This window comes from Diadema antillarum, unplaced genomic scaffold, assembly GCF_040938485.1.
Source record: "Diadema antillarum isolate AM-2024a unplaced genomic scaffold, OU_Dant_1.0 seq00000715_RagTag, whole genome shotgun sequence".
NCBI classification, from domain to species: Eukaryota; Metazoa; Echinodermata; class Echinoidea; order Diadematoida; family Diadematidae; genus Diadema; species Diadema antillarum.
In genome coordinates, this window is record NW_027271619.1 from 510784 (window position 1) to 523014 (window position 12231).

The following is a 12231-nucleotide window of genomic DNA, read 5'->3' on the forward strand; positions in this document are numbered from 1 at the left end:
AGAATTTATAGTGACTGGAATGAGGAATAAGAATGTTTTCATAAACAAATCACAATGAATGAAGGAGGATGGCATGGTAGCCTCACCATAGGCATGCATGAGTTTTGGCTCAAGGAAGCAGAACAAGAGAAGAAAGCATGTATAGATATTCTACACAGGTGAACTTGTCAAGCAGGCTGTATTGTAATGGAATTACATCTAATTGCTATATTTCTGAAATATGTGAGCCTCCTATTGTCTATCTAAGGTGACATCATTATTGTGGTATGTGTGTTTGATGCTGCATGTGGAAGATAAAAATTTAGATTGAATGTCAAATGAATTCCAAAAAAAAAAAAGGACAACATGAGCTCTTGTTCAGCCACTTTTGTGACTCTTTTCTTAATACCCAGGAGCGCATTGCCAAGGCCCATGGTTCTCAGTGCGGCTTCTGCACTCCCGGCATTGTCATGTCCATGTACGCCCTCCTGCGCAACAACCCACAACCAACAATGGAAGAGATTCATGGGGCATTTGAAGGCAACCTGTGCCGATGCACCGGGTACAGACCGATCCTGCAGGGATACAAGACATTCAGCAAGGTATGTGGAAACTTATTGTAGACGTGGTATATTCTGTTGTGTCACAAGATTCATTTTAGTATGAATTGCAGTATTTTTTTCTTGCCACGAACATAACCTGTCCCCATGATACCGATATCTCTTTCAGGTCAAAGAGACTTCTATGCTTTTAGACTGAAATCTTGGATATCAATAGAAAATAGCATCCAGTTGTCTGAATACAGTTTTCACATTCAAGTTGGTTGAATACCGTGCAATTCACCAATATTTTTTTTCTTTACGTTATGTTTTCAACCCATATCTGCCATTTGCATACCATGGATCTTTTAAGCTGTTGGTGCCAGAGGGTCTCTCAGGCATGTTCACTCCACTGTGCACTCGCAGCTTCAAGTTGATGTCACTGGCACTTATGGGAAGAAAAGCATGGAAAACTACATTTTATATATGAAATGAAACAGAAAATGATCAGTCTTTGGTACAAGATGTATATCAGAGTCCTCTGATGAACTATGCTATGTCACATGAACATATGTGATACAAATTTATGGAAGCAAGGCTATTAAAAGCTCGTCATTGTCCAAGTTATTTCTGTTAAGGATGATCCTGTGTATCAGTGATAGCCACGTTTGTGTGAACTACGGAATATTCCGTAGATCGGCAGAGATGGGTAAAGATAGTGCATTGCATGTCTTTGCCTTTGGCCTGATGTGGGGCAAGTGATGTAACTGCTTTAGGTCATGAATCCTGGGCCCCTCTTCATAGAAAGTTGATATGATAGCGACTCTTGCTGGAATGGCAATTGTCACGATAACGACAAGAATCCAGCTTCCTGATTGGCTGTTGCCATGGGAAGTTGCCATTCCAGCAAATGTTGCTACCCTAACATCTTTTGTTAAATGAGGCCCCGGGCCCTGTTTCATAAAGCTGTTCGTAAAGTTACGAACGACTTACGAGCGACTGGTGATCAGTTCTGTTGTGGTATACTTATCAGAATTTCCATAATTCAGCACAAGAACTGATCACCAGTCGCTCGTAAGTTGTTCGTAACTTTACGAACAGCTTTATGAAAACCCCCCCCCCCCCCCCCCCCCCGCTCTCATTTTGATGCCTTTTTCCATTATCCATCCAGGAGGGGTGTTGTGGAGGAGGAAACTGCCCGTCGGGCCCCAGCCAGAAGAACAGTGGTGACAATCGAGAAGATGATGAGGTGATTTGGGCAGAGCAACCCTTCTTTCTTACTCTGCAGCAGTTGTAGAGACTCACAATAAAAGTTTCGTTGATGCAAACATGAAATGGAACCATGTGATTCGGATTCTTTCTGGAGAGGGCCGGAGGGTGGGAATGCAAAAGGGGATGTGATCGTGTGTGCCAATACTTGCAATTATAGTTTTGGGAGACAGGTGAAACATGGCAGAATAATACAAAAGCAAGAAAATATGCACCAGAACAACAAAAAACAAACAAACAAATCTAATGCATGCTCGAAGTTGCAGAGGCTATTTGCACGAGAGTAGTGAGAGTGAGAGATGAAGAAATAGATAGGAGCAGATTCCCATAATATTTGGTAAAACAGACCCTTGACTACTTATCTGTTGATGGGGGGGGGGGGGAGTGAGGGGATGAGGGAGGTGGTAGGTATAGGGCAGCAACATGTCCCTCTAAAGAGGGTTTATTGGCTACTGTTTTTGAGTGAGGAATAATACTTTTTGATATTGCCTTACTATTGCTTACCATTCTCACAAGTTGTGTATTAAATGAACTGTAAATGACTGTTATGTCATCATATCTTTAAACATACAGATATAATTTCGGCAGGGTGTGCAAGCATTTACGCATGCTGTAGTCATGCTGTGTATGTAGGCATACATAGAGCCTGCATGTATCTCTTGCATTCAGTATGCACTGTAGTAGATATTATTCTGTGTTGCATCATAATTTTTTTTAGACCTGGATAGGAGAAAAATTCACGATGGATTAGCATAGCATATAGTACAAATATATCTTATCGTCCCCGCCGAACGAGTTTGAGCAGGGGACTATGAAACGGGCTCCGTACGTGTGTGTGTCCGTGTGTCCGTCCGTCCGTCGTAGCGTCCGTGTGTCCGTGTGTCCGTCCGTGTGTCTGTCCGTGTGTGATCGAAATCTTCAATTTGCTACTTCTCTGTCATTTATGAGCCAATTTTGATTCTGTTTGCTTTATATGATAGCACTACATGGGAGCTTTGAAACTTCTACACAGAATTTCAGTCGTAACCTTTGACCTTGACCTTTGACCTATATTGTACATTTTGCTACAAAATGCTACTCCTTCGCCATTTCTAACCCGATTTCGATTCCGTTTGCTTTATGTGATGGCACTAGGTGAGGGCTTCAAAACTTGTACACAGAATTTTGACCTTTGACTTCTTTGACCTTTGACCTTGATTTTTGACCTGTATTGTACATTTTGCTACAAAATGCTACTCCTTCCCCATTTCTAACCCGATTTCGATTCTGTTTGCTTTATGTGATGGCACTAGGTGAGGGCTTCAAAACTTCTACACAGAATTTTGACCTTTGACTTCTTTGACCTTTGACCTTGATTTTTTTACCTATATTGTACATTTTGCTACAAAATGCTACTCCTTCGCCATTTCTAACCCGATTTCGATTCCGTTTGCTTTATGTGATGGCACTAGGTGAGGGCTTCAAATCTTCTACACAGAATTTTGACCTTTGACTTCTTTGACCTTTGACCTTGATTTTTGACCTGTATTGTTCATTTTGCTACAAAATGCTACTCCTTCGCCATTTCTAACCCGATTTCACTTCCGTTTGCTTTATGTGATAGCACTAGGTGAGGGCTTCAAAACTTCTACACAGAATTTTGACCTTTGACTTCTTTGACCTCTGACCTTGATTTTTGACCTATATTGTACATTGGCTACAAAATGCTACTCCTTCGCCATTTCTAACCCGATTTCGATTCTGTTTCCTTTATGTGATGGCACTAGGTGAGGGCTTCAAAACTTCTACACAGAATTGTGACCTTTGACTTCTTTGACCTTTGACCTTGATTTTTTACCTATATTGTACATTTTGCTACTAAATGCTACTTCCGGCGGGGACATATATTACGCACCGCGTAATTTCTACTTTTCCTTGTTATTATGATTATTGTTATTGTTGTTATTGTTATCATTATAATTATTGTTACAGGCTGTATTAGCGTTATTATTGTTATTACCATTATTATTATTACTACTACTACTACTACTACTACTACTACTACTATCATTATTATTATCATCATCATTATGTTACTTGATGAAGCTTTTTAAAGAGCTTGAGATCTAGAAGTCTTGAGATCTAGTATCATTTACAACTTGATTGAATTTGGTATGGAGGAGCAAATGACACAATCATATAGAAAAAGAGATTGACAGAAAGGAGAGAGAGAGAGAGAGAGAGAGAGAGAGAAAGAGATGGATGGATACAAAGATCTCCTCTAGAATTTAGTCCGCTATATTTGATAAACTGCTTGTGTGCCCTTCTTTTGAACTCTCTACTGTGATAAAGGCACCCAGCATGTTGTTTGATCCAAGGGAATTTGCAGAGTATGACCCATCGCAAGATCTCATCTTTCCTCCAGAACTGATGGTAAGCTACTGTACGGTGTATGGGTGTGGACTGCAATGTTTCTCATGCGGTCAGAAAGTTGTGTCTTTCTGCACATACAAACTCTTGTTACAATGTAGAACGTTATGTTTGATTAAAAAAAATCAGTTAAATATTTATTTTCTTCAGTTCAGTATTTATTTTCTGTCTTATAAATACAGCTCCTTTTAACCCTGGTGTTATCATCATTGTTGTCATGATTACTATCAAAGATCACTTTAAGATCATGATTATAAGACTATTTTTGTCTGATTATAATGTTTACTAGGATTGTAGTAACAGTGATGATGATTATTGATGATGTAGCATATTGAATTTCTGTTAAAAGATAAAGTTAACAAGTCTGAAAACAGGAAATGCAAGTTCATTCCTGTCATGGATAATCTAATGTTATTGGTTTTTTTCCCCTAATGGAAGAGGTAGTTTGTGCAGAGAAATTGTCATTTGAACAAGGTTTTTGATGATTCCTTGATTATATGAAAATGAGTTTGAATGAGAGGAAATTACCATTTTTGGCTCAAGCTTACTTCTATGTGGCCATTTTCTGTTGGCAGATGGCTTCAAGTGAGCCACCAATGTCCATTTCATTCCAAGGAGGGCGAGTCACTTGGTACCAACCTGTGACCCTTGATGAACTGCTTGACCTCAAGGTCAAATACCCCATGGCAAAGCTGATTGGTGGAAACTCGGAAATTGGTTAGTGTCATGGACCATCATTCTTTTTTTTTTGAGGGGGGGGGGGATAATGCATACTTTATTTTGTGTGCCTTCTTTCGACATAATGCAAAAACAGAGTTGGAGCTCCCATGGAATTTTAGAATGCCATGGCTGCACAGAAATGTGCATTCACTCGCTGAGCAAAGATATTTTGTATTTTTCTTGTTCCCTTCACACATGTCAGTTTAAAGGCATGATTTACCATTTGCAGATGAAACAAAAACCTAGCATTAGTGCTTCAAAATAGTTTTAAAATGTGAGTTAGGGATAGAAACAACCAATGTAAAAATTTGAACCAGTATAGTCGATGTTTAGTATTGTTAAATATACAAAATGTGAACAATTATAGGTATGATAAAAATGTTTCCAGACTAAACCGTCTACAGTTATGGTTTAATGAGAAAAATAGTGATACAGACTGTATCTCCTTTATTTTAGGCTTTATTGCAAAAATTTTATATGGTAGGATGTTTTGTGATACAACTGACCTACACATATGCATCAAACGTGATATCTTGAACATTTTTTAAATCACTGCTCCCAAAGGTGAACAGGACATGTAACATAAGATGAACAGTAGTGTGCATGGAAGGAGTGAGTGGAGATATGTTTGTTTGTGTAAGTGTGTGTGTGTTTTTTTTTTTTTTTTTTTGGGGGGGGGGTGGAATGGACAGAGGAATGTGGTATTGATTTCAGTTTGATTTCCTGTCATCTGCACCTGGCTTGAAGAAAAGAATTCAGCTCCTTTGAACCTTTGAACCCAAACTTGTGAAAATTCCTCTCTGGATGCTAGCAAATGTTAAAGGAGACCTTTGGATGGTTTTCAGATTTTTGCGTTTGAACAGCTATAACAATCAGTTATACCGAGTACAGATTTTCAGAATTTATAGTGATAGTGATGAGGAATGAGAATGTTTTCAAAATTTACAACAACTTGCAATTAACAAGGATGATGACATGGCAGCCTCACCATCAGAATGCATGAGTTGGGGCTAAAGGACATGGCCGGTGCCACATTTTCAAAAGTGGGGGAGGGGGCCACTTCCGGGTTTCATGAGCTAACAAGCAAAAAAACAAAACAAAAAACAAAACAAATTAAATTTCTGATATACGTGAGGCTCCTACACATGTATGTCATCAATATTGTTCCGTGTAATTTATTGAAGATTTTTCAGAGTATTAGTTTCTCTCCTCAAGGGACCACAATAGATTCCACAAATGTATACAGTTGTACATGGGGCTGTAGATTTATGTACTACATGATGTGAAACTTTGAAACTTGTCTGGAATGCCCCTTTAAATCCAAGTCTGCATTTGCCAGCATTCCTCTGTCACAGAAACATGATTTATCATGCTCCATCACACATGAATTTCTATTGTGACAAGAAAAAGAAGACCTGTTGATGAAGGAATGATGTTGTTGCCTCTAGCTGTGAAGATAAAAAGAAATCCATCTTTTGTTGGAGATATATTAACTTAGATATTTATCTGTAGAAAATATTTATTTTTCTGTAGGGGGATTTTTTTCTTCTTCTTTACAGTTGTGGAGGCACCATCTTCAGCTACCCTGGGGCATAGATAGTACATTGAGATGTTTGGTTGTTATTATGGTGTAGTCTTTTGGGTGTAATAGCAATACCTCTATACTTTGCATGACTAGTATGGCAGTACAGTTATGTGAAACCATGAAGAACACCTGAATTGTTGATGTTGCCTCTTGATCACAATGAAATCTTTGCTTGCCAGAGGTGAAATTTCATGACCTCGGCAGGTACTTAAATTTCACGTATAATAACTTTGAAATAGATCCTCGCCCAACACTCTGTGCAAATGTCGTATGATTATGCTTTTAATACGATGCTTTTCTGTGCTGCCTTCCTGATCTCAAGGTGTCGAAATGAAATTCAAGAACCAACTTTACCCTGTGCTCATATCTGTGACGCACATACCGGAACTGACCCAGATTGATGTGAACGGCCAGAGTGTGACCATTGGGTCTTCGGTCAGTTTGACACACATGGACAATTTCTTTAAAGACTTCATAAAAAACCAGCCAGGTAAATATTGACTAGAATATGCAAAGGTTTGCCTGTGTATCTGCAACAATGTAATCCTTGCCCTCATTTCAGTAGATAAATTGTAGGGGTTAGGGTTCATGATAACCTGGAGATCCAACACTCTCGTTTTCCATTTCTATTATGTTTTTTCTCTCCAAATGCCTACTTATTTGTGTTCTTACAGTACAAGCCTTTGGTTTGTATTTGAAATGAAATGAAATGAAATGAAATTTATTTATCAAACAAACAAACCTCGTCAACAAAGTCACAACAATGAATAGTTGAAATATAGTTTGGCAAAAAAGAACTGGCAATAGCGTGCTGGCTAGTCGAGGCCAGTCCTTTCAATGATATAGATTATAATATAACGTATTTACAATTTTCACAGAAGAACTGTTATATGTACATATTTACATGTTTTCATAGGGCATCATTTATACTATGATTAAATAACAGATACTTTTGCAATGATATCCGAAAAGCGTTACGGGTGTTTATCTTTTTTACATAATGTGGGAATCCTCTCCAAATTATACTGCCTGAATATGACAAGGCGTTTTTACCTGTTTCAGATCTGATTTTTGTTGATTTATAATTCATATTATTTTTAAACCTTGTATCATAATTATGCTCAATTGTAAAACAATAATCTGAGATATCGTGCGGTAAAGTGTGATGGATTGAAGGTCTCAATTTATAATTTCTGTTTCGTATAAGATATTAGCCACTTTTAAGATGTTCTTCTGGGGCTTTCAATGGTGAATGCTCAACATACAACGATGTGTCCAAGACAATGCCTCTTTTTGTCCTTTGATTTGAAGTCCAGAGCAGTATTAGACCCCATTTACAGTGCGGGGCAAAGGCCTTTGCCGAAGGAAAAATCCTTTGCAGGACAAAACCACCTTAAACTATGCTAGTTTTCAACATTGAGGGCGTTAATGTCCTGAATAGCAAAATAGTATGGGCAGACAGTCTGGAAGCCAGACTAAATTTGGTACCACATTTGGCCCAGTTTGCGTTAACAGTGAGAAAAGGCTGGGCTATCTCCAGAGCTTGGCCAAATGCGCGGCCGATTTTGGCCCTGCATTTGACCTTTTGCGTGTTTACAGTGAAATGAAGGCCGGGCTCGGCCGCGGCCGAGCCTGGCCTTTTTACTCACTGTAAACGGGGTCTTAGAGATCTCTCGGGATCTGAATAATATCATTGGTATGCATTACACATTCATTTTGCAGAACACAAAACCAGAATTTTTGCCGCCATTGTGGAAATGCTGCGATGGTTTGCCGGTCCTCAGATTCGGAATGTGGCCGTGAGTATCTCTCCGGTTCTTCTTGCCATCATGTTAAAGGGATGGTATAGTATTGGTTGAGGTGAGGATTCAGCTTTTAAACTCATGTGAGATATTTAGAAACCACTCTATGAAATGTTTAGAGCATACAGTTCTAATGAAAATTGAAAATTTATTGCATGAAAATTAGTTTTGAAATGACTGAGATATACAAAAAAAAACAAGGTAAAGCAAAGAGATCCTAATAAAAGTAGTGGCCTGTCACAGTTTATGAGGATCGCGTTTTGCGATATCTCAGCCATTTCAAGACCGATTTTCATCAAATAAACTGAATTCCTCTAAGAATTACATGTTCTTTCATATTTCATGAGAGGTTTCTCATTATATCACAAACACACACACACACAAAAGTTGGAAAACTGCAGCCTCATCTAAACCAAAACTGTACCATCCCTTTAAACAAGACTCGAGTTATCTTTATGCTTCTGCCCCAAAGGGTATGCCTGAGGCATTTTGTTCTCTTTGTTTGTCTGTCTGTCAGTTCTTAGATCTCCTCATTTTCTTGTTACCTGGCTAAAGCATACTTCATGAAGTATGGCTGCCCTCAATTTTAGATTTTTGGCAAAATCTCTCCAGGTCTTAAGGTCAAAGGTCACAGAACCTTTGGCTGAGCTGGAAATATGCAGTTGTAACTTCAACTGAGAATGATCACTTGTAATAAAGCTTTGAAAATTAAAACCTTACAAAATATATAATATGGCCTATCCAGTACATCTTGTGCAGCGGGAAATGCTGGAAGTCAGTGAAACTTTGATATTGAATAAACATTAATATACACACTAGCTGAAGTGAAGTGTCCCTGTGGATTGCGTGGAAGGATGTACTGTCATTGTTGATCACATCTGTTGTAGCGTGATTGTGTCATGAATTCTGAATTATATTAAGATTCCAGCTACAGTGAGAAGCAGATTAAGCTGCTACAAAATTGTAATCCTGCCATAAAATGCCTGAACTGTGATGTAACGATGCACACTTAGTGAGAGCAGACGTTCTTATCATAGTCATAACTTTGAATGCTCGATTTCTAATATCACAGTGCACATTTAGTGAAGTCAAATACTTTACCCGTTGTTTTTAATGCCATTCATTCACACATTTTTTTTTGTGTGTGTATGTGTTTTTCTGTGTTCCATTTCAGGCTGTTGGTGGCAACATTGTCACTGGGAGTCCTATCTCAGACCTCAACCCAATATTCATGGCAGGTCAATGTACTCTGGAGTTGGTGTCAAGATCTGGAGGTGAGTTACTGCCCTCTTAGCTTGAACACAGGGGTTTTCACTAATATTCTTTACACCCCCTCGGATTACAACGAAATCCAACCAAGTCCTGGCTCTTTAACTGCTGAAGATCAGAGAGCTGAGTTTCTACTTGGGCATACGTGCACTGTAGTTCAAACAATTCCGTACCTGCTTCTGCGGGATGGAAGTACAGTTGGCACTAGACTGCTCAGCCGAGACAACTCGGGAGTGAGACTTCAGTCCCAAAGGAGGTCAGAAATTTAGCAGTCTTACACAACCTATGGGTGGATCCAGGAAATCCGTAAAGGGGAAGCACGTTTACAAAATTAAACAGTAGGGGCGGGCTCATGCACCCCCCTCCCCATTTCTTTCTTATTTATTTCTTATGTTTTACCACAAAATAAAGAGGGGATGCACACCCGATGCGCCACCCTCTGGATCTGCCACTGCAATGTATATGAAGTTCAATACATATGGGCCATAAAAATCCCCTGAAGAAGCATGAATATATGCACAGGGTGAGCCATGAGGGATTTTTGCGTGTCATAGCAACATGCTGCAATCTTTTTGCCCAATATCCTCAAAATAATATGCAACATTCTATGCACCATGAAGAAAAGAAAAATGATGATGTCCTGAAACAAGAAATATGCCAGTGAGTCAAATGGATCTGCAAGCATTCTAAACACCGGATAAGACTTTGTGTGCTGGGATTACAGCTTATGCACAATGGTTAAAAAAAAAAGGTGGGGAAAAATAAAAAAAAAGGGGCTAAGATGGCACCAGACAGCATCTAGAGTCACAGAGGTTCTAAGACCCTCAAGTAGGCTATGGACACCCAAAGATACTACACACTCCATGTGTGCACTATGCAGCAATACATTCATATGCAATGTCATATTTGTTTTCCTTCATACAACTTGCTAAAATTACTCATTAAACATAAAATGACTGATGACTCAAACCTGAAAGGGAACACTTTGTTTTCTTTTCTTTTCTTTTTTGTGTTGTATCTATTGAGGTTTTTTTTTGTCATGATGCAGGAAGATGAATTTTGTACAAAGTTTCTGGTGTGTACGAATATCTGATTGACTTTCAGTATTAATTGTATCATATACTTCATCATACTCAATATTGCATTGTGTCACTGCACTTCAGGATATATTAACAGATCACTCAAAATTGAGTAGCCTTTGTGGGTATGGTACTCAAGTTGCGATATGCCCATATTTATTTGAAGTGTCCCATTTCTCACTGCTAAGTGCATTGATAGAATACCACGTAATACATGAAAACATGAGAAATCATTCTTTTTTGTGGGGTAAAACATTTATATGTCAAGCACAGCTACATGTTTGCATTTAGAGAACATATGAAATGATACACGGAGGAGGGATGTGCTGCATTTTATTTTAGGATATTCTGTATCTATTGCAGTTACAAGTTGTTTGTATACTATAAAGTGTACTACAGCAAGGAAAACCATTTATTTAACCCGTTGAGGACGGACTGATTTTGCTATATTACGCATTTCCCATGCACACCTGCCCGAGTATTCTCAGGGACTCGTCTTGCAACAGTACTGGTATCCACCAGTGAAGCCGTGTTGAATAGTGCGCCTCTTCTTTCACCGAGTGCAAAATCTGGTTCCATTGCATGAGTAAAGACCATACACTATTTGTTTTATACAACACCTCGAACGTCAACAGATGTGGTCCACACAGATTCTTGAATTTAGCACAGAAATGGCAACCATTTTCCGTGAAAGACGAAAAAGTAGCCGCACAGTCACAGTCATTGTGTACGTATACGTACGCATACGTACGCAAAGCTGATCGGTTGAAGTTGTTTACAAAAATGAGTGACAAAAGTACGTGCTTGTGAGTGCGCAGCAAATGTTTATTTATTGTGACACCAGAGCCGTGTACTGGAACGAAAACGACAAGTCAATTGGGAGTTTAAAACGGGAGTCAATGGAATGGATGACGTCAGCCATGCGCTATCCATTTTTGCTCAAACAAAATTGCACGGCTGACAGCCACAGCGTGCGATGCAATTAACCAATCGGATAGCTACATTCTAATTAGGTGTTGTATAATACAAGGAAATACACTTTACTAATGTGCTACTCAACAAGAGCTTTGCAAATTGAATTTGAAAGGTTATGTCCCTAATGTGCACATGTAATTACAGCTGTTTCTGTAGCCAATGTTGAGTTTAGACAGCAGAGCTATATACAACTTAACAGTATGTTTCATCCACCAACGATCATCACAGCCATCTGAAGTTCATTGTAGTCATGATTAATCACAAAAGTGGATATAATGCAAACACTAGAGAAAGATACCAAAATACACTCCAGTTGTTATGCCATGGCTGTATTTACGAATATCACTTTATTGAGTGAGCACAAGACCATTCAAAAGCTCCTTGGAGTTTGCCTTCCAGTTTGGACCGACCGGTGACATTGGGTAAAACAGTCTTAATACATGTGCAAAAGAGCAAGAAGAACACAATGGTGTTGCATGTATCGCTTGATATAGTGTGATTTTAGTCACATTGCGAGATTTTAGATGGGAAAATGGCTATGAAACATGAAAGTCATTGAAAAAATCAACCAATGTTTCTCATCAATAAGAGCAAATGTGATTGGT

The 12231-nt window shown here is 38.8% G+C and overlaps 1 protein-coding gene across 1 annotated transcript in view; it reads left to right on the forward strand.

Annotated features, from left to right (window-relative positions):
• The window catches only part of LOC139737916 (xanthine dehydrogenase/oxidase-like), a 63525-nt gene that overhangs the window by 15751 nt on the left and 35543 nt on the right, over positions 1 to 12231 (forward strand). The window contains exons 5-11 of the mRNA XM_071648583.1: positions 393 to 581; positions 1690 to 1762; positions 4123 to 4199; positions 4772 to 4913; positions 6824 to 6991; positions 8224 to 8300; positions 9478 to 9577. Coding sequence (XP_071504684.1) covers positions 393 to 581; positions 1690 to 1762; positions 4123 to 4199; positions 4772 to 4913; positions 6824 to 6991; positions 8224 to 8300; positions 9478 to 9577 — 826 coding nt within the window. The remainder of the gene's footprint in view (positions 1 to 392; positions 582 to 1689; positions 1763 to 4122; positions 4200 to 4771; positions 4914 to 6823; positions 6992 to 8223; positions 8301 to 9477; positions 9578 to 12231) is intronic.